Raw genomic sequence first — 22,167 nt, forward strand, 5'->3', positions numbered from 1 at the left:
GATTTCACTTTGCATTCAAACTAGGCACTTGCTCTTTGAATCTGCCAATGCCAACAACAGCTGTGTACATATTATAAATAAACAACAAAATGTCAAATGCCAAAAGATGATTGACTCGAAGAAACAGGAGTAATTATTTTGTTGTGGTTCAAGTCTGGGTCATTGATCGTTGTAATCTTCAAAAAAAAATAAAAAATCTGCGTTTATAGAACGCACTGTATTCCCCCCCCCTACAATTTTTTCTGTGTAAAAAACACTGAATCCTGCATTAACACGCTGTAGGTAGGTAGATGGGTAGAGAGAGAGAGAGAGAGAGAGAGAGAGAGAGAGAGAGACGAGGGCTGGTCTTGACATAGCAGTTCAGTTGGTATTTATCCCCCATGGCATTTATTAATTAATAACCAGAGTTCCCTGAGAGATTGTGAGCCAATCTCATGATTTAACGAATAAGGACACAGGAGGACAATGGAACAGGGAGTGGTTCACATCTTATTACAGTACTATTCTGCCTTATGTCTTGGAACAGATTTTAAATGTAAATAAACTGAATTTAAATGTGAATAAACCGCATTCAGTCCTGTTTTCCTGCTTCACACAAACTTGTAGCTTGTGTCTGCCAGTTTCTGTGAAACAAAAACTGAACTACATTTTTTTTTTGCTATGTTAAATAGCTGTCAAACCACTGTAACTCAGATGCACTCAACCGTACAATGTAGTCTGTCTGAAAACACTGACTAAAATACACCAGAGACCAGCTGAGTCACCATAACATCCACAAAAAGGCCAGACATTTTTCTGCCATTTTTCAATATCTGGCATGAAGTTATTTCCCCTGGCCACTTGGCCCGAACTAGTCATGGTCACATAAGCACCCCCCTCCCAAATTTCACTGCCCTTTGACCATCAAGGACCAGAGGGATTCTTAGCATAATTCTATAAATCGTAAATCTGCGTGGTCATTTTCCACTTCAGGGCAGCCTTTGCCGGGTCAATGCTTGAAGCAAACTGCTCTTTAAATAAATCTCTAAAAGTAAAAAAAAAGCCTAAAAGTTTCACTCCTCCAAGCGAAGCAAATGACGGTCTGGAAGCCGTTATGGTTTGGTTACCATGGAACTACCCAGCTGTTCTCTCAGCCTTCCCTCTTAGGGAGTGTCAGTCCATGTTTGGAGCTGAGGGAAAAGGGCATTTATACAGCTCAGCACACAAGGAGCGAGCAGGACCTTCTCTGTCTCTATGTTCCTCATACAGCAAAGCAAAGGGCAGAAGAGTGTGGACCGAGGAGGTTGAAAGATAACGTCTGGGCCCTGTTTCACAAAGCAGGATCATCCAGTTATCTGAATAACTGCGCTGAGTAAAACCCGGAACCCTCCCAAATCTAGAACATGAACTAACGCAAAAAGAGATGTACCGGGTTTTACTCAACACAGTTACCCAACTAACTTAGTAATCCTACTTTGTGAAATACCCCCCTGGACACAGGGTTTACAATCCCATGATAAGACTGGAAATTTTACACAGGAAATTATGAAATTAGCCCATGACACGACTGAAAAATAGTGATCAGGATCAAACTTGTTCCATCGTTCTTGCATCATGATCTCATTGACCAAGCCAAATTTAAGCAAACGTTCATTAATACTGATAACGTGAAATAATGGCTCATCAATCCCTCTGAACACAGGTCGCTTTGTGTTCTGTACCGATGACAAATTGCAGAGTCCGTGCAGATTTTAAGCGTGTTCAATTAACAGACACCTACCACCATAGTTTTAAATTGGCTTCATGTCGAACACTGCCATGGTACTGGTGTACCATGCCAACTATTTGCCTTGTGATGAGATGGGTCCTGCTTTTTATAAACAGAGCAACATGGAGGATGCCCATTTCTCTCTAGACTTAGGTGGTTTGTACAAGTCTGCATCAACTCCTAAAGACCACTGACGGTTGGTTTCAGGTAGTGGTGAACGATGCATAAAAACAAGGCTCAAGTAGGTTAATTTACCATGTGAAAGGAAAACGGAGCAGAAAAAATAAAAAAACAAAAGAAAACAACAGATGGGTCTCTAAGCCAACATGAGTGATTCAGACTCTAAGACTTGGCATACAGAGAACTGATAGTGAATTTTCTCATCACCTCTGCAGAAAATTGAAATTTCCACATCGCTGCCCCAAATCCCCAAGTATTATTGTCCTGGACCTTATGAACAGCACAATTATCCCTGACCCGTGAGAAACTTTGTGAATTCACCTGTGCTCTGATACGGTGTGAAAATGTCCCCATTCAATCCAGAGCGAAAATAGAAATGGGAAAAGAAAACAAGCAGTGATTTGCATTAAGTGAGCGATGACTCACTTGTGGAATATAGTGCTTTAATACGGCCTTAACTGCATAAATCACTTAAACGTTTCTGCTTTCCAAACTGAGCCAGTGACCCAGACAAAAATAAGTCCAGCTGGTTAGTCCTTTTCCCTCCACCTAAGACAGGCCGGAGTTTAGTCACCTCCAGCTCAGAAGGAAGACAAAACGGCGTCAGAGAAACACCTGACTGGAGGCTCTTGGAGGGAAAATAAGGGGTGGCTTGGGTTCGCTGCGGCGCACACAAAGCTCGGTGCGCAGCTGTAGTGTGCATTTCCTTTGACCTCTGGCCCAAAGTCCCTGTTTACAGAGGGAAACTGAACTCCCCTCCTACACCGCAGCCCAACTCCTCCGAACACGCAGAGGAAGCAGAGCCCTTCCCACTGCTCTTCTCATCTGCAGGACGACGGACCATTTGTGTGTGCTACATGTGGCAATGTTCAACTCTTTTGATTATGAATCAAAGGAAGAACCAAACAGTGCCTGAAAAGCACCCGAGGTTCTGCTTGATATTAGGCTGCATAAATACATTATTTCCCAAGCTGGCACACAAGTGACCACAACCAACACGGCTTACATTCTTACTGAATACAGCTGTGTATTTAGCTGGGTGCACAATTAACTTTCTCAAAGATACAAGAGTAGAGCCCGTCTGGGGAATGGAACCTGGTGTTACAAACCCAGGTTCTCTACCCATTACACTTCACTACCACCCTGATCATGCAGAAAACATCAGAGAAAAAAAAGTCTGCCTAATCAAAAATGTTCCACAAATGGAACTGACAGATTTGGTGCACCGTCCTCCTTAATATGGGTATTTTCAGAGAAAAGGTGTGCATAGCTCTCAAGCCAAGAGCCTAATCTGACCCAAGGCATTGTGGGTGTATGTACTGTAAACAGCTAGCTGCAGTAGTAAACTGACTAGCACAAATTCAGCATATTTGAAGGGCAGGAGGTCTTCTCAAACCGTATGTTAAATGCAGAGATGCGCTGTGGCAGCTTCAACAGTTTCAAGTGAAATGGGCCCCAGCCAGAAGAGCAGCCTCAAACACCCACAAGAATTTTTGAAAAAAAAAAAAGGGCCAATAATAAGGGTGGGAAATGATCGCCAGAGGCGAGTAGGCTAATTCATGTTCCGGGCTAGACCAATTTGAAGCTCACTAGTCTGTCAGGCAAGTGATCAGCCCAGCTTAAAAAAAAGAATAGGCAGGGGTTGGGTTAAGGGACTTGAATGACACCTGCCTAATCCAATCGCTAGCCATGAAACAAGTTTTCACGGCAACATAAACCCCCTCGCTATTTCAGAAAATCACTCACATGCACTTATTTCCAAGGATAGCTCCGCCATCTGTGCATGGGCAGCACCACACACGTCCTTCAAATTTTCGCACGTGATCTGTCGTATTTTACAGCCCCATGTATATGGCTGTTCGTATTTCGAAATGACTTTCGCACCAATTTTTTTAAATCTCGTGAAGCATGTTTCATTTCTTAAAGCTTGTTCTTCTGTACATGTTCCTCAGAGCGAGCGCCACCTCTCCTTTGCCTTTCCAAAAAGCTAAGGAAAAGCACAGCCCGCACGCCATGGACATACCCTTTGGATTATTTCTTGGACAACTTCTCATCATTGAATGAATTAAATAATTAAAATAACCTGTTTTCTGTGTACTCAGGTTCCCTTTGTCAAATAATAGGCTACATTTTTGTCTAAAGATCTGAGACTATTCAGTGTGACAAACATGCAATAAAAGAGGAAATGACGAAGGCGGCAAATACTTCTCATCTGCTCTGTACCTCCTGGACACTGTGTGCAGAGGCTCCTGGAAGGAGAGTTACCCTAGCCCCTACCACTCTATTGGAGTCTACTGTGGAAACTAGCGCGCTAGCTTCCCGCCCGGGCGGTGATGTTGATTTGTCTGGTATTTTGGATGTTCTGCCTTGGCTGGTTAGGGGTCTCCTGTGTTTGGGCTAGCTTGGCCAGCTGGGACAGAAAACAACAGTGTTTCAGAACACTCACACGGCAGGGGGCAGGGGAGTTTGGACTTCCTCTTTTCCTTTCACTCATATTCTCACCACGAGGCAAAGAAAGCTTCACAGCAAAGAAAAACATATTTACTCGTTGTTTTTTTTTCATACCTGCTGTTATGAAATAATAAATGCTGATAATATCCTGGCTTAGTTTATTTCTATTATTGCATCCATTTTAAAATGTCGCATCCAGCAAAAAATGGCGAGAATAATGGAAATCTCTTAAAAATCGAAACAAAGCATTCATAAAGCAGTGTACTGGATATATTAGCTTCTGTACATGAGAAGAAAATTATGAGAACACTAAAAACCCAGAAACACGTCCAATTTTGTCTCTGTTTTTTTAATGCGATATGTTCAAACATGAAAATTCTCCTGGAGGCAAGTCAAAGCCTTAAGTTTTCTCCTGCATTTAGACAGATGAAAAGGCTGTGTGTGGGGGAGTGCTTTGTACAAGACAGAGAACACTCCTGAGATTATCTATCGCTCAGTGACTATAAATTGGCGCATATACAAGCACACGAATACTCCAATCTCACCCTGATGGCAATACTCTGATTATTGAAATGGTTGGGTAAAAACACATTTTTTCTGATTATTTGTATCGGTTCAAGGTGTGTATTCAAAGCCTGATTAAGATACCTGTATTTTTGCCAAAGCTTTCAATTTTTTTTGGTGCATAGACATCTCAGACTTCCTCAGATTTCTTCCAGTTTTTTGAAACTGCACGTCAAAAATCCGGGATGAAAACGAACATGGCTGCCATTAGCGTGCCGTTTCCATCAAGCATACGCCAATTAGCCTACGAAAAGAATCAAATAAAATCGACCATAGGAGCAAGCGCATTACTTATATCTAAATACAACCATAAACTGATTGCTTCCAACAGTCAAGGCATTGCGTGTGCATGTAAACGAAGCCTGTGTCTATGTGACCCTGACTGTCCGGCTCTAGCAGAACGACCATCGCAGAGTGCAACCCTGGCCTGACATTGACATGACAGCAGATAGCAGCGGCATTCGCCTCGCGCATCACCAGTCCCCCCCCCCAGGGCACAAGCATATAGGCCAAGCTTTGGGAAACCTGAGAATGCCAGCCTTTTTACTCCATCACAAACAGCGTGTAGACAAGCCCACAAGCCTCCGCTTTATAATTTGGACTCTGGGGTCCATTCCAAGTGCCACGGGAGACTGGGTGCACAAGAAGCTAAACATCCAAGTACGAATAAGGGAATCACTGTGCTTTTCCCCAATACTTCGCCAAACCTTTTCTTTCATTATTTGGAGGACATAAAGCAATACTCACTTAAATTTTTCACCTTTGCTTAACGAGCACGTTTCTGCCATGCTGCTTGAATTTAGTACAGCAGCACTACAGTAGCACCTTGTTTGAGATCACAGTTAACGGCTCCAAGGATTTTAACACTCCCCATCGCCAACTCCTCTACTGCAGCATGCCCTCTGACTGTCACTCATACTGAAACCTTAAAGCGAAAGCAGGAAAAATCTAATCAAGGAAATTCATACCTTTTGTCTGAGTGAACTTCGTGCCATCTTCCTGCCATATACTGGCGAATTCGCTGTTGACCAGTAAATCATCCTTTTTAACCGCTGCAAGGTTCCTTCTCACTGGTTTACAGTCTTATGCACTCTGTTATGTTTAATGAACAACCATGACATTAACAGTTGGAAAAGTTAATATTTTTCTTAAGGGGGAAAACGGTGAATGTGACCTCTCTCAAAGTCTGTAGTAATGCAACCCTCAACCTTTCTGATTATTTAGTCTATTTATAGGACCACGTGTCATTGTACCAGACTATTTTGTTAAGTTGATTGTGTCCTGGTTTAGAATTCACCGTCTGTTGTTCTTGGGTTGTTTTTGTTTCTCTATGATATGTTACCTTTTAAGTAGGCCGGCATGTTTAACTGGACATCCTATCGCTTCTTTTATAGAAAGGACGGGGTTAATTCTGAGCATGTCTGGTTGCACTTTCAACGCTGTGCAGACATGTTCCCACTCAAGCTTACCACAGGGGTTGTGTGTGTGTGTGTGTGTGTGTGTGGGGGGGGGGGGTAGATCTTTCAGTCACACACTTCCTCAGGGGGTACCGGGAAACATTAGCTTGTGTGGGAGCTGTGCCTGTATGAGACGCACCAGGCTGAGCAGGTGCCAGTAGCATTCACATTCACAAAAGGTTGTCCTGGCAATAGCAGAAACAAAGCGACAGAAAATCTAGCCATCTAGCTAGTGACTGGCTTCAGACAGTAGCTAATGAGAATGCTAACTACCTAGCCTCTGTGTGCACTTGCATGTACATGTCAGGCTGAGGCTGCTGAGACACATCCACTCAGTTTAGGTTCTGACGGGCTTGACCTCACTTCCTTTTTTCTTTCCTGAAATAGCCCTCTGTATGTTCTATCAGGCGAAATTTCCGATCTGGCTGGGTGCTGAGAGGGCAGCGCTCCTCTAATGTGCTTCTCTGCTGCTCCGCAGGCGAAAAAAGGTCTTGTGGTTTTCTGCTCAGTGGCTGATGTTGTGTCACGCGCGCGGGTCGCCTATCGCACTGCCGCAATTCTACCGCTCACTGGCTTCAAAGGCAGGTCCTACTGGCTGGTTCGGCTATCAGCGTTACTAAATCAGAGGGAAGGACATGTCAAAGCATCCTCTCCGCTGAAAATGTAGAGTGGCCCTGTAGATTTCGGCCAAAGAAATTCATGCGAAGGCTAATGGTGCTGATTAATATTCAGTAGTAGTGAGATCGCTAGGCATACATGTCTGGTTTATAATACCTATGTTCAATATGACAGCATTTCATTTAAAGCCAAATAAATCATGGCCTGCTAGTTAGTGACATTTAATAACAGTATCCATCAACAGAGCTCCAGTACCCATTTTACACTGTAAAGCTGAAACCAATCTGGCTCCATTAATTCAGGTCTAAGTGGTTCTCCGTTACCGTTTCCCTCGCCTTTATCCCCAGTTCTGATCGACGACTGTACGTGCACCAGCACTTGTTGCCATAAACTCGTCTATCGATTCAGAGACTTGTGGGTGCCCAATCCTGGCAGGCCAAGATCTAGAGCTAAGTGTGTGTTGCCCTGTGAGGCTGCATGCCACAGTCGGTACCGGAAAGGGCCAGATTCTATACAACGCTGTGGTCCCATCCAGCCCCTTACATTATCTTTTTATGTCATACTGATCAGTGTCAGTTTGACCTGCTAGAAGTAATGGCACTAGCCTACTTACAAGTAAGCTGCTGGTGGAGGCAGAAACTGAAACTATGTTGCTTCTGCCTGGGGTGAATACTGAAGAGATACACATGGAAGGGAAAAAGGGACAAGACCACTGTCACTGATCTGGGAAGGCACCAATAGTCTGTGAGACATGTGCTACTGCTCTGGTTGTGAGCAAAAATGCCAAAGTAATCACCCTCTACCAGGTCAGTCAGTTTTGGCTAGAGTGTGTGCAAGTCTGGACATGCCTTAAGTTCATATTTTAAAGTTCTGTAATTATTTTACATTTCTGCTCACCACTATCATAACAATAACACATTAGTGAGGAGGAAATTTGTGGAAATGGAACTTGGAAGAAAGCTATCAACCAAAAAACCTTTTTCCTAGCCTGTTTAGAACAAATTATTTCACTTTCTTCAAGTGTGAGCCTGTTATGAAGCAACAGCACACAAGCACACACACACACACACAAGAACACACACACAACACACACAATGTATACATAGGCCCACACATACAACTTAGCTGCTGAAGGAACAGCAGCTTGTGCAAGGAATTGTGCCTTTACAATAGTAGGGCCAAATGCAACTATTCTGTATAAATAATAAAAAAATAAAAAATATGGGCAATATAATACTTCTCTATCTTCGCCTGCCAAGTGCACCCAGGTTGGATTCTTTTCACGTTTCCAAAACAAAGTGTTACTGACTTCAGATCTGTGTCAGGGAACACTGTTTGCTTTGCAAACTTGTTTTCCTGGCACCTTGGCAAACAGAAAGACAATGGGTAGCCATAAAATAAAATACGGACGCATCAAAGTTCCCTGGCATTTAACACAAATACTCCCATTGACTGTGTACCTTAACAATGTTAAAAAGTTTTGTTACTTTACATGTATTTGCAAACCAAATACGCAAGCCCCAAGAACAACATTAATGTTTCGGTCCCAGTTATTGCTACAGGATATTATTATCGTGCGTGTTGTAATGCAGCAAAGAAAGAGATGGTCAAAGCAAATTCATAATGTAGCCTGTGTTACTATTCATATTTTCTAACCATTTGAGGCCACAATAAAATTAGTAAAGTACTACAGAACTACACAAATAATTTATTCCACACACACATTAAATATATATTATATATGTCACACACACATATATATCGCCTCGATCTTGTCACTCAAAAATAAATATTCAGGAGCCATAGACTTAATATGTTGCTAGCTACCCAACGTCAGCTAACCGTTTTTACTCATCGGTGTGTGGTCATAAATGTTAGCTAGCTAGCTAGCTAAATCACATTCTAGTGTGTCTCATGGATGACAAGACATGCTACACACAGGCAACTGCCGAAGGAAAATCGCCTCGCTAGCTACATAAAATACACTTCCGTAATACATTTTTTTTAGCTAGCAAGCAAGAGCTAAGCAGTCAACTTTGCCCGCTAAACCCATACAATGTGTAATCTTCGGCTTCATATTTGTATCTATTATTTGAGAATGGCTATATAGTTAGCAAAATGCAGTACGTTCGCACAGTATAGCCATGAATAAACAGCTAGACTAGAAAGCTACGTCAGAAGACTGTTATCCGCTTTAATAGCCAATAACGTTAGATTAGTTAGCGCTAGCTACGGATAACTTGGACGTATCAGCTAACAGTAGCAAACAACCAAGTTAGAAAGCTACAGAGCTCGCTAGCTAGTCTACTAACTTAAATCCCAGGAATGAAACGAAAAAAAAAAACAGCCCCGTTGGCTTATGAAAGGAGTCTTCGTACAATACTTCAAAGTTTTTTAATGTTAAGGCTCAATTTCCATATACGTAACCGAAATTTAAAAAGAAAATACCAGCTATCTTGTGACTAAGTGATATGTTAGCTTGGAGCTACCTTGCTAAACGAAAACAATGACTGTTGTCAATTGCTAAGTAGCGCGTTAGCTAATATCTCACAAACAAGACGGCTGACGATATACATAAGTAGACACATAGCTAAACTTACCCAGCAGCGCAGTAACTAGTTTTATGACTTGTATAAGCAATTCTACAAAATTACATTCATATGCAAAGTTAAATTAAATATAGAATAATAAGTTATAATACAGCCATCGTTAACGAATAAACGAACCAGTGCACCTACCAGGTCAAATCCAAGACGAATCTCGAATAAGCAGCATAAAAAAGTATTGCTATATTTTCAGAATCTGGGAATATTAAGTGACTTATTTTTTTGAAACAATGAATAAAAATGACATAAACAGTCTACTGGGAACATAATCGATCGAATTGCATCGTTTCCTTGTTAGTCCAATTCGAAATGCCGTTTAGTGCTCGTCGCAAAAAAGGTCTCACACCCACTAGGAGGAGAAAGAACTGCCAAATTCTGTCCCCGCCTATCTCTGCACATGCGCACTGCTTCGTCAACCGGTAGACTTCCTCTTGCAAGGATCACCCCGATTTCCAGAACAGAGAAGGGAAACCGAAACGCAGGCGGGCCATGCATTCCGTTTGTTTTCTAGAACATTCGTTGCACTTTATCTATACACTTGCGAATATAGATACACATATATGCATGTATTTAAACGTGGTTTGTACAAAAAGCAAACAACGGTAACATAAAATGGTCTATATCTGTGTTTGCTGTTGGATGAAATTCATCGTAGGCTATTGTGAATGGAAGTAGTGATATACATAGACGAGTCGCCGACCGATTAGAAGCAATTCAGTCAATGTGCATTTTCTTTCCAGAGTATGCTACTTCAAAGAAATTAATTAATTAAATTTTACAATTTTATCGTCATGTTATATTTTCAATTATTTCTGAACGTTTTTTGGAAATAATTTTAGCTAAACATGAGAAATATACATTCATTCACTGAACAATGGTATGCGCCGTTTCGCAAACGTGTCAAAGTGATAAAATTCATTTTTGCACTGTGAAACTGAACGAAGCACTGAGTTTAATTGGTCTACAAGCATGTCCTCTTTTTAGTTGCACCGGGGTTAGGAAAACAAGTAGCCTACTCGTCGACCGGCGTTTAATTCCCACCCCCTTGCAGAGACCAGGTCTGCATAAGTCAGCGAGCTCAGGCTGTGAAATTGCGAGCTCTCACGTACCCCACGTACGCTATTTACTCGTAGGTTATTGACAACACAGTCGCCATCATTGGCAGGTATGAAGAAAACATGAAGGTATTTTATTTTGTAGCCTATATTTCCTGCTTCCGTCCATTAATCAGATAGCCTACTATTTTATAATACGAGGCATTTCAGTTTCTCAGTAATTTTATTTAACGATTTAAGTAGCCTATCTCTGGAAAAGATAAACGAACAGGCTATAAAGCAATAAAATGCGTTACTAGCTTACTCCATTGGGCAGTCTCTTTTACGCCAGTAATGCAGTGTTAATGATATACACAGAAAGCGGATGATTAGCGTAACAATTTTTCAGGATCACGTGTTCTTTAGTGCTGCAAATGATGAAAACTGGGACCTAACAGCACCCATTCTGGATCGTTATCTATTGAATCCTCTGACAGCCAAGTATAACACTGGGCTTTGGAAAGTACATCTGGAATGTAACGGTTATCAGTTATGGCATACACAATCAATGCAGACAGATACCAGCAAACCAGTCCACACTCGTGCAGTTTTTTCAGTACTATACAGTCACCAATAAGCTTTGTAGCAGTGGAGGTTTCCTATAACACTGAGAAACTTCATAAAAATATATGGTGATATATTTACACATAACCTAGACATATTCTCAGCGGCAAGCCCTGTAAACTAGGCTCCAGAGGTTATGCTTAATCTAATTCAATGAAAGATTGTGTACGCCACCTACTGGTGAAATACATTCCCTTTTTTGCTGGTTGCATAATCGAATTCGAATGTCTTTCCGTCGAGAGAATTATGGAAAGAGCAATATTAATACACGAGTGAACAACATAAAAATAAATACATGCAAAGGCATGCATATGTAACAACTTCTCGTATAGGTGTGTAATTGTATACGTATAAAAACTCTCGGTGCGGAATCGTCTAATATGGATTATTGCAACCTAGCCTGACAATGTGTGCAGGCAGAAAAATGAGAAGGAGAATCAGTAGAACTTCACAAATGTCTAGTCTATCTATAACCAACGAGCCATATCACATTCATACTGAGCACATTCTGTGCTGGTGATATCGTATGAATGGAGACAAAATACATTTTGCAAAGAAAAACTTTAATTATCCCACAGATAGTTAAGGCTAAACACACAGAATGCACCTTGAACACAAACTGATTATTATCTGGCTATTCAGGGCCATCCATAATACGCATGCGCAAGTCATACTGCCCCCCCCATACGCACACAAAAGAAGGATAACTGCAGCATGACACAAAATAACGTTCAGTTATGGATTCGTTTATTGTAGCATTTATTGGTGTTCGTACGTGTAGCAGGGAAACATACGTATGTTTAGTTCAAACCTCAACCTTCTCGTGAATGGTGTTTCGTCGCCATTCACGACAGCGTGCGCGCAGCTGAAGGCAGCACATCCGCCTATCTGGCCTGCAGGTACAGTCGCATCGGCCCCTGGCTGTAGAGACGGGTCAGTGATGCATATTCGCATATTGATTGTTTTGTGTAATTATTACACACAAATAGAACGTTTTAGGGCTGAGTCGAAGTGGTCAATCTCTTTCGAAATGTTAAAGAAAGCAAGCGTCCCACCCGTCCTATAAGTAGCTTAAGGTGTGCACATTGTGTTGTTTCTTCTTTTTTTTGGGGGGGGGGGTCTATACTGTAAATTGAACTCGCACAGTTCAGTTTATGAAAACAAGCGTGGGGTGGTCACAAATTGTTTAACAAGCGCCATCTACTGTCAATTTTGCTGAACAGCACATGATATAGGACGCACATTTTGAGGATCTCGAATTACGTCACAACAAAAAACATTTAAGTAGACTCATTAGACTTACAACAACAAAAAAAATAAATTCCTGTTCTATAAAGATAATATAGAAAAATGTAGAAAGAACAACAATAAACAGTTTGAATTGTTGTTTCAAATCATTTTATTGCTTTGTCATTACATATACTCCTTGGGATTTCTTGGAGACAGGTTGGGTGGGTGAGCCCCAATTCTAAAACTTCAATATTTCTGTTATTGAACATTTACAAAGCAAAAGGTAACTCCAGTAATACAATACATTACACTAAGATATCGTGAATTTGCTTTTTCTGTATCATAGGCTAGTGGTCTATTTACAAGCTGTTTATTTATATATTTATATATAGGATAAAAAACAAGTAGAATACAGTTTTAGCAAATAATAAAGTATTAGACATAACATTCAGTTTGGTGGAAAATGCAAATGGCCTCATATGAAATATTAATCAAAATAACAGCTTACAAAATAATTAAACCCCTAAGTAAAGAACTTCACTGGATGGTTAGACTCACATAGCCATAAAATGGAATAGTTTTGGATCATACCAGGAAAATAAAAAATAGCTATGCAGTCTGTCACAAAACTTTTTTCATCAAAGAGTATTTGAATGTTGATGAACTGGTCTGTCAATAATGTGCATATCTTAAAACAACACTGCACGTGATAAATAAACTTTTTAAAATGTATTTGTTTAAAAGTGCAATAGGACTGCTTTACCACCAGAGAGATTCAAACAATTGAGACTACAGTCCAGGGGGAAAGATGGAGAGAACAAAAAGCTACTGACCTTGGTTATTGGTCACAGATGTTACGTACTTAATTTGACGGGAGAGAGGGAATGATTCCTATTTCACTCACAGACACGATAAGCTTGTGAATGGAAACTTGTGAACAGTTAACAGTTAATATACGCTGATAAATAACTGAAAGGAAGACCCTGGCTAAATTGTTTTGTTCAATTTCAAATCGTAAACATATTACAATATTGGGGGCAGGGTTCTAGTAACCATTATTTAAAGGCATGTTGTTGTTATCCTGTACAAGTAACCCACTGACAGCCAGGACTGAGTCAAGCTAAGGCTAAGATGTTCACTTCCTGAATTTACAGATCCCTTTTCACACACGTCTGCCTGGTTTGGATTATAATCTCTTCATACCAATGTACTTACGAAAATAATATGACAGAAACTATGATGCTGGGTCTTACAGTAAAAATAAATACATAGTTTATAAAACTGAACAGAACATTTTCTATTAAAAATATTTTTAACAAAACAATTCCCTTTATCCATTTAACTACACAAGTATGCTATGTTTGTCATACACTAAGTGCAGAAAGACACAACAGTGTAAATCTGAGTGTAAGAACTAGTGCACCCCAATATATGCTCTGTGACAATCGTCTTTGTTCCTGGAATGGTTAGGGGTGTCTTTTTTCTCTCCTATTCCAAACACTCTGTGGATCAGACTTATCAAGGACCGTTCCTACAGCGTTGCAGGTTAATTCTGAAATTGGTAAATAGTCTAATATGTACACAGAGGACATACTACTATGAAGTGCGTGATTGAAAAATACTTATGTCCACGATACTGTCATGTCTTACTGACTTCGTTCTTTATTTACGATGGTCGAACTGTATAATGATTTGTATGTCCTTGGTAAATCTCACCCTACTGTGTAATTGAGGAAGCCGTACGGGTTTGTTTTGGGATATGTCTTGTGCTTTATGAAAACAGTCTAATCGATGGACGTTTTTCGCTCCGTTCTTTCGTGTCCAGCTGGGCCTCAGGCTTCATAGACCCTGCAGGGGAGATAAAATGTCCGGGTCAATACAGCCAGATGTCTGCAGTGATATTCGGGCCGCTCCCACGGGAAGAGAAAATGACAGCTCCAGCAGGACGCTTTTAACATCAGCCTATTCTGCTCCTCCGAACAGTTCGTGCACAGCGGGCGGCACAATTTAAAATATTGCTGCTTAAAAATCGAAAGGTTTAGCAGTGTGAGCTAAGAGCGGTCCTCTGCGCTGTGTGCTCATCTGAAAAGCATTTATACAGAAATTCAATAGGCCAGCTGCTTTTCGCAGTTGCTCACCTGTTCTTGTCTTTCCAAATCCTGAAGCGCTTCACCAGGTTTTTGGTGCTCTGAAGTTTAGGGTGCAGGCAGTATTCCTGCCCTTTGAAGCGAGCCACGTTCTCCATGGTAACGCTGCACAGCAACAAAGGAGAAAGGCGTTCGTGTTAGATATGTGTCCTCTCCCTCAGTGTAAACAATCTAAGACTCCGCCATTTGGGATATAATAGCTTTTCATAAGTACCTGTGGGGATCTGTTGACATAATGTGTCAAAGTAACAGTGCTGCAAAAACTCATCTGTTCGCCTAGCCAAACGGCTGATTTTGTGTGTTACCAAGGCTTACGGACTATAAATGGAGAACAAACCTACACAAATCTCCATCTTAAATAACACAGTGACAAGAATGATTACGCAGCATGTAAAGCTACACAACGCTATAATATGATCATTATTAAAACCTTTAATAGCTTAAATGTTAAATAGCATTTAATAGCTTAAATTTACATGTTAAAACTGTTTGTCCTGGGGTGGGGTTGTGCAGGAGGTTTGGGAGATATAAGTTAAGTGTGCACGCACTAACAAACTCGGGACTGTTTGTGCTCTTATATTTGTACACAAATATGAATAAAAAGATCTTTAAAATGCTGTTTGTCCCTTTGGTACAGTACAGTCTCTGAAAAAAATGGTACAAAAACATGCCTAAAAAGGTACAAATTCTTGTCACTGGGGTAGTCCCCTAAAAATACATTAAATTGTACCCCAACCCAGCAATATGAAATTCATTTGCACCGTTTTTGCTTGTGAAAGGTACATATTAGTTCCCAAATATAACATCATTGTACATTCTGTGTGCATTTGGGAAATTTGTTCCTTTAAAGAACAAAAGTGTATGAGTGTATGTCGTCTCCTGCTGAACTTTTGACAAAAAACAAACAGGAAAACAGAGGACCAGGCAATAACATACATTCAAGAGAAAGGGGACAATTCCGCTGAGTGTGAATTCAGAGCCTTTATGAGGCAGGCAACAGGTCTATAAGAGCCTAAAAAAAGAGCTGTCCCACGTGCCCAATGCCATTTAGCACAGTGAGCTCAAATGATATACCCTGCTATCGTCTCATCTAATTATTCACCTGCACAGCCAAGGGAAGCTCAACTCCAGTCACAACACTTCCTTAAAAAACAGAAAAAGGAGGCAGAAGAGAAGTGGTAGGTAGAGGCAGCCCTGAATGTTAATCTGGGAGACCTCTAACTAATGCCAGCCAGTGAGAGTGAGAGAGCGAGAGAGACTTGAGATTTAAAGCCACCTTTATTGTCACAATTCCACCACATACACAAGTGACAATCAAAATATAATCACCAGATCATCTGGCAAGGAGAAACAAATAATGTCAAAATGGCACACAACCATGCAAACACTAAAAATGAAGGTCCAGCCTCCCTTCCCCGTCGACCTGACACAGAGCAAGAGAGAGAGAGCGAGAGAGTGACAGAGCAGGAGAGAGAGAGCAAGACAGACAGAGAGAGAGAGAGAGGCCACACTTTTCCAAAGCCTGCTGGGAGCTTGTTTCTATGAACGCTAGGGCCCACCTTCTCATGCAAATAGCCCTGCTAATTGTTCAGTAAGTAATTAATCCCACAGTCTAGCTCAGCAATCACAGTGCTAATCCAAGGGTTCCAAATCAGGCCCAAATCTGGGAGGAAAAGGTTCAAGAATAATGATGGGTCATCCCAAGAAGATTATGGGAGAAGCTCTCTACTACAAAATGCAGTCTGTTGAAGTTCAATTTTGCACTGTCTGGGAGTTACTGTCTACATGTTTACCAGAGATACATTTCACATTTATTTTTAAGGAAAAATAGTACTTTTTAATTTACAATAATTATATTGAATAGTTTTAATTAAACAAAAGAAAGGCAAACAGTGCTTTAGGTAAATCGTGAGAACATTGCCATCAACTCAAAATGGAGAGCGATGAAATTAATTGCTTTGGGATTATCTATGCATTTTCCATGAAAATGCTGTTCCTGCAATACCTCAGGTGAACAGCAGGTGGACACAAAGCACATGCTAAATATAAGATCTGGAACAAAGTCAGATATAATCCATTTCTTAAATCCTTCAGAATGTAGCTTACCCATCATCGCCACTTAACTCAGCAATATGCAATAAATAAAATTCTTCTACTTCAACATTTCAGATCTTTCAATGCTCGCAAAAGAAAAGGTGTTCTACATTCAGCTATGTCAGGTGTTGACAAAGAGCTTCTTGATGGCAAATGACAACAGAGAAGGACCAATCACAGCCTCTTAGAAGCCGGTTTAAATGCTCTCATCTGGAATAGGGGGCCCTTATCAGCCGGCAAGGCTATTCAGCCGAGGCAACAATAGCCATTTGTGCGAGGACGCAAGCGAATTCAAAGAGAAGCTTTGAGACGGGGAGATCAAAGTGAGACTTTAAAAAGGCGAACAGGACTGGCTGAGAAACTGGAGCCTACTTCGGGACACGCGGTTGCGGTTGTGAGCGAGGCGACACAGTGCGTTCCCCTCGCTGACGAGTCGTACTGCGGCCTGCCTGCATCAGTGTGTGAGGTGGGTCGGACTGTTAGGGCCACGCACGGCAGCCCCCCTACACAGAGGCCTTCTGTTCACCGTTCTGGGGGAGCGGTCGCAATAAAACAAATGGCAGGTTTACCTCATAAACCCTGCCCTCTGAAAGGCAACCTTGCATGTTAGTCCAGCCGTTGAAACAAACTTGGAACAGAGTTGCTCTTTTGATTGATTTGAATGATCTTCACGTCTTCACGTCACTGATTTTAAAAATGTGAAAACAAAACATGTGACTTGAAATACCATAGGATACCTTTTCCACTCCCATCTTATGAGAGGAATCTTTTTTTATAGTTCGCGTGTGTACTCTTCTCTTGCTGAGTGTTCACATGTGGTTTTTGTACACGTGGTTTTGGAACTTCTGATTTTGTTAGTAAGGAAAAGCTTGACTGGTTTTAAAGCCACTGAGCTCTAAAGTCAATCTGAATTCACAGGGACACAAAACCTGCTTATGCTTCTGGTTTTCCTGCATACCTAGGAAATACATACCCCAGTCAGAAAAGTGTTACTGTTCAAAATGACCCTGTGTGACTCAAAGCAATGATTAAGTGAGTCTTGGATACCGAATGCAATATGAAAAAAGGATTAAGAACTGCTCCATTTGCAGAACAGAATGTGTGATACCATATGGATTGTAGAGACAGTTAGCAAGCGCAACAAAAATGATTTAAAACAAGGAAATGGAAAGGCTCACAAGATCATCTTCTCTTGACAGAAGGGGTGTTTAGGTTTTAACTCCAGTTTCTGCACATCCTTATACCGGATCTTCGGACCCTTCCGTGTGCACCTGCACTTGTACGCTGCAAAAGAAAGGCGCGCATTTAGCCACAGCCACAAAAAATGAAGTCATCAAGGAAAGCAGCTTGAGAACTGAAGCCATTCCATCTTTCAGGAGTCATGTCCACGTTGCAGCCACCGCCATTACTTTCATCAATCTGACCTCAAACCAGAATCCTGATTTTTTTTTCTCTCTTTGCAGTACCTGCAGAAGTCTGAGCCAGGACTTTTGTGACCATGAACTATAACAAACAACAATAATTCATCTAAGTGTCTCATTTAAGGACAGCCTTTGTTTCTATACAGCCTTCCCCTTTAAGTGGCATGCACAATACAGTAACTGCACACACAAACTCTAAACAGTTTATCTCCAAAAACCAAACACCACAGTCTAAGTGCCCCCTTTTGAAAAACAACCCTAAAATGCAATATATATAGGTGTGTGTGTTTGTGTGTGATCTTGACCTAAAACTGGTCTCTGTTCCCAGTTGCAGGTGAACAGCTGTTTATTTTCCTCTCTGAAGGAGCGAGTGACCTACATCTTTTACTTCATCAATCTTCTCCAGTCCCAAATTCTCAGAACCATTTTTAACAAACGCTGGAAGAAAGGGGCCAACACCAAACTCACAGGTTAGCCAGAGAGGAAGAAGAACACACAATCGGTTACCTTTCTATATATATATATATATATATATAAATTTACTACTTGGATTACACTCCAAGTAGGAACGTGAGTTGTGCGTAAATTTAGCAAAATTAGATGCGGCAAAAGTCAGTCAAAATCGTATCACCAGGGTGTTCACGCACAAAATATATGCAGTGTCAGTAGTTAGCCTATCCGTTTAAATATTACGTTGTTTTAATACCGTATTTTATTAATTGGAATGAATATAAAGTTCCAACAGAACAGGACAGAACATGCTCACAACTGTAAACTGCAGTCGCTCGCTCACCAGTGAATGACATCCGAAAATAGCATGCAAACATCCATTCGAACAGGTGTTTGGACAAAAACGCTTTAATCTGATGCACTGAACTATGAATCCATTCTGTTTTAACATTCTTAAATATTCCTAGCCCAAATTTTACCATAAGTCATTCTAGATTGAAATTTTCATAACAAATGGTAAGATGCGTTAAGCATTTAAAATAGACTACATTTCAACTGTTTTAGAGAACGAAGGGGAGCAATTTGTGAACGAGTTAAAGTGTGTAAAGCCTACCTTGAAACACATAGAAGTGTCGTAACGGCGCGATTTCGCACGTCAGAAAATGTCAGATCAATCATTTGAAAATACAGGCTAAAACTTTTCTATTTCCATAAACAATGGCAATAACAAATTAATATCCAGTTAATCACACAAAACCAATAAGAGAACGAAAGAAGCACATTATCATAAAAGAAAAATACACATTTGGAATGTCTCAAAATATGTCATCTTACTTAACCCGATGATACATGTAGCTATATAATCCCCTTTTAGATATATCTGCCTCTGAAATCATTGGTATTCACAAGGTTGCTTTGCAACAACGACTTGCAAGGCTAGGTTACAGCAACAAGGATCAGTACAATATATAGGTCATTTTGAACAAGAAACATGAATAATATTTACCTTCTACGTTGAGAAAATATATGGCAATAACCAATAAAAGTAACGCAGCTGTGCATCGGTTCATCTTGTCTGGTTGAGAACCTCCTCAAATTGTTAGCTATGTAATTCTGTGCCGAATGTTGGATACTTAGCTAAATTATTCACTCCAGTTTACAGATACCCTTTAGCAATTCTTGTATATTGACATTAATTTATTCCTTTTTACTTAATAGCCTGTATAGTTTTTGCGCTCTTCAAAGTGCTGACGAACTCCGCGGGTTAGCTCCCCTCTTAAAGAAATGTCACTCGCGCTGCTGAGTGCTCCTTTTTGCAATCTGATTGTCTGCTTTGAGCTCCCGCCTTTAAAAAACAGCCCACTCCTGTCCTCATTAATATGCACGACAAGCCAACGAATCAGTCACTTCTATAAGACAAGTGAATACAGAAAGGATGAAAGAAAAAGCAGCAAAACAGAAAAAGACGTCTGTCTGGTGAAAACGGCGGAGATAATAGTATTTGATTGGACTGTAGGGTTATCCACGAGGGTACAATTAATAGTTTTTTCTCTTGGAAAATAAGTCAATGTGGTACATTTAGCACATGCAAATGGCTGCAGTCTGTTGAGAACACACATGATGTCAGGTTGACCTAGTAGACATATTTATTTGGATGGTGTTCGTTTTATACACTGCAGTGGTAGCGTACGTTATTTCAAAAAAAAAAAAAAAAAAAAAAAAGACTATCACGTTAGCATAACATTTTTGATTGAGCAGTCAGGTCACTGTGCGGTCTTATTCTGGCATGTTAGACCGTAGTATAGTATATAATTTACATTTATTTAGTTACACATAGTTCTGTGTAACAGAATTTTGAGGACCCCTTTCTGGTACTGCAAGATTACGCTATGCAGTATTGTGGAAATACAGAGATAAAATCAGTTTCTTATCAGAAAAGATATTGATATTTTCCCCAGAAGAACATGAACAAGAAATCAAAACGTTTGTACTATAATTCCATCTGGACACGCAAGGCAATCATTTTTCAAAAAATGACACCATAGTGTTCTTATGTAGGACATGTATTGTCTGTCCAGGTGGCTGCCCTGTGTTCAGGTCCTGTAGGAACAGTTATTAAACCAGTAAAATTTCAGTGTCTGACCTGGAATGTCCTGGCCATTCCCAGACTTTTAGAGCTTTGAACAGCTTTCCAGAAATCAAGCAACATTCTCCTCATGTATTCTTGGCAATCCATGTGTTTGAACATGCACACATCTTGATATAATTAGATAATTGCTGCAAATTTAGGTGGAATAGTGAGTTTTGAAATGGAAATTTATTATAGGAAGTGTAAAGTTCCAGTCCCCTGGTTCGTGTACGTTATGCAACAGCTGTTTTTGGATCTATGCGATTCCTCATCACGTATGATCTTATCCATTGCTTTCCATCTGTATTGCTGTATTCTGTTTCCAACAACAACAAACTTCAATCAGCCCTCTGGAATTTGTGAATAAAAGGCAGCTGTAATAAGAAGGTATTCATTTCCGCACCTTGAAAGGTCTTGCTTGTCAGTCTAGTTGCCGTTATTCCCCACATGAAGCTGAAATTAGCCAATAGTTCACACAGAGTGACAGCCTACACTGTCACTCCATGGTGACCTTTGAAATCACAGTAATCTCCTCCCTTGCATTTAGTCATCATTTGCTTTTGTCATCCATTTTAATTTCCTCAGGACTCTAATTGCTATGATGACAGTGGCAGGCAATGGCCACCTTTTCAAGTGACATCCTTCCACAATGCTCTTGAGTAAAGTTGTTGGCTCTATTTAATTAGAAATAAGATGTTTGGTACGAATGAACATTCAATCGATTTCCTCTTTTTCCTATGGAGTAGCGAGGAGCTTGTGACACTAGAATTAATTGGAAAAACTTTGGTTCTGCGCTTGGCTACGCCCTTTCTCACCAAATATGTTAAAGGGTGCATAATGGAAATTGTTTTTTTTTTAGAAAAAACAAAGAGAGTGAAATGAACACAGATCCTAAAATAAATTTTTCCAAAACACGTCTTTGCACTTTAGTTGATCTCTGCAAAAGCTTTGCATTGCATTTCTATAAAGATGACAGCATGGCATTTAAGTGGGGCTGTTTATTTGTGACTGATAGTCACGACTGCCTCTGAACCAATAAGGAAAGACAATAATGAATGTTCCTCAAAACAGTGAAGACAGAATGGGAATAAATGGCCCTTTTGTTTAATTTAAGAACCACAATGTCCAGAGCCTGTGTATCCTGTGGCTTTGTAATAGATAGCCATGAGAAGGGTGTTTTTCTCTTCCTCACTCACATTTATCTCATTCACAGAAGAAGAACTCAGATATAGAATATGCAGTGTTCCAGCCAAGCCTGCCTTCCTTACTGTCATCAGCCATACCACAGTTGTCAGGTGTTCATTTGCATCCCAGCCAAGTCTCCAGGTAAAATGATAGTGATAAGCGTGCAAATTACATTAATCGGCTCTTTTTAAAATGCCCGTCATCATCAAACAGCAGTTCTGAAGAATCTCT

General features: G+C 40.5%; 2 protein-coding genes across 5 annotated transcripts in view; both read right to left on the reverse strand.

The window, feature by feature from the left end:
• Positions 1–10,017, reverse strand: part of fam13b (family with sequence similarity 13 member B) — a 51,160-nt gene extending 41,143 nt beyond the window's left edge. For 2 of the 4 annotated variants that reach the window (XM_064328033.1, XM_064328034.1), the window contains exon 1: positions 9,756–10,016. The gene's annotated coding sequence lies outside the window, so the exon portion shown is untranslated. Of the gene's footprint in view, positions 1–5,910; positions 6,106–9,755 lie in introns of those variants that run through there. The other 2 variants (XM_064328031.1, XM_064328032.1) reach the window with 2 other exon arrangements.
• A 2,645-nt stretch (positions 10,018–12,662) lies between these two features.
• On the reverse strand, positions 12,663–19,961 carry cxcl14 (chemokine (C-X-C motif) ligand 14). The gene is made up of 4 exons (XM_064328035.1): positions 19,630–19,961; positions 17,931–18,036; positions 14,650–14,763; positions 12,663–14,359 (listed from the first exon to the last, which is right to left on the reverse strand). Exons 1-4 carry the CDS (start codon positions 19,691–19,693, stop codon positions 14,344–14,346), a joined length of 300 nt encoding a protein of 99 aa, XP_064184105.1. The 5' UTR covers positions 19,694–19,961; the 3' UTR covers positions 12,663–14,343.
• Positions 19,962–22,167: the final 2,206 nt, after the last annotated feature.

The sequence above is a fragment of the Anguilla rostrata genome, chromosome 3, assembly GCF_018555375.3.
Source record: "Anguilla rostrata isolate EN2019 chromosome 3, ASM1855537v3, whole genome shotgun sequence".
NCBI classification, from domain to species: domain Eukaryota; kingdom Metazoa; phylum Chordata; class Actinopteri; order Anguilliformes; family Anguillidae; genus Anguilla; species Anguilla rostrata.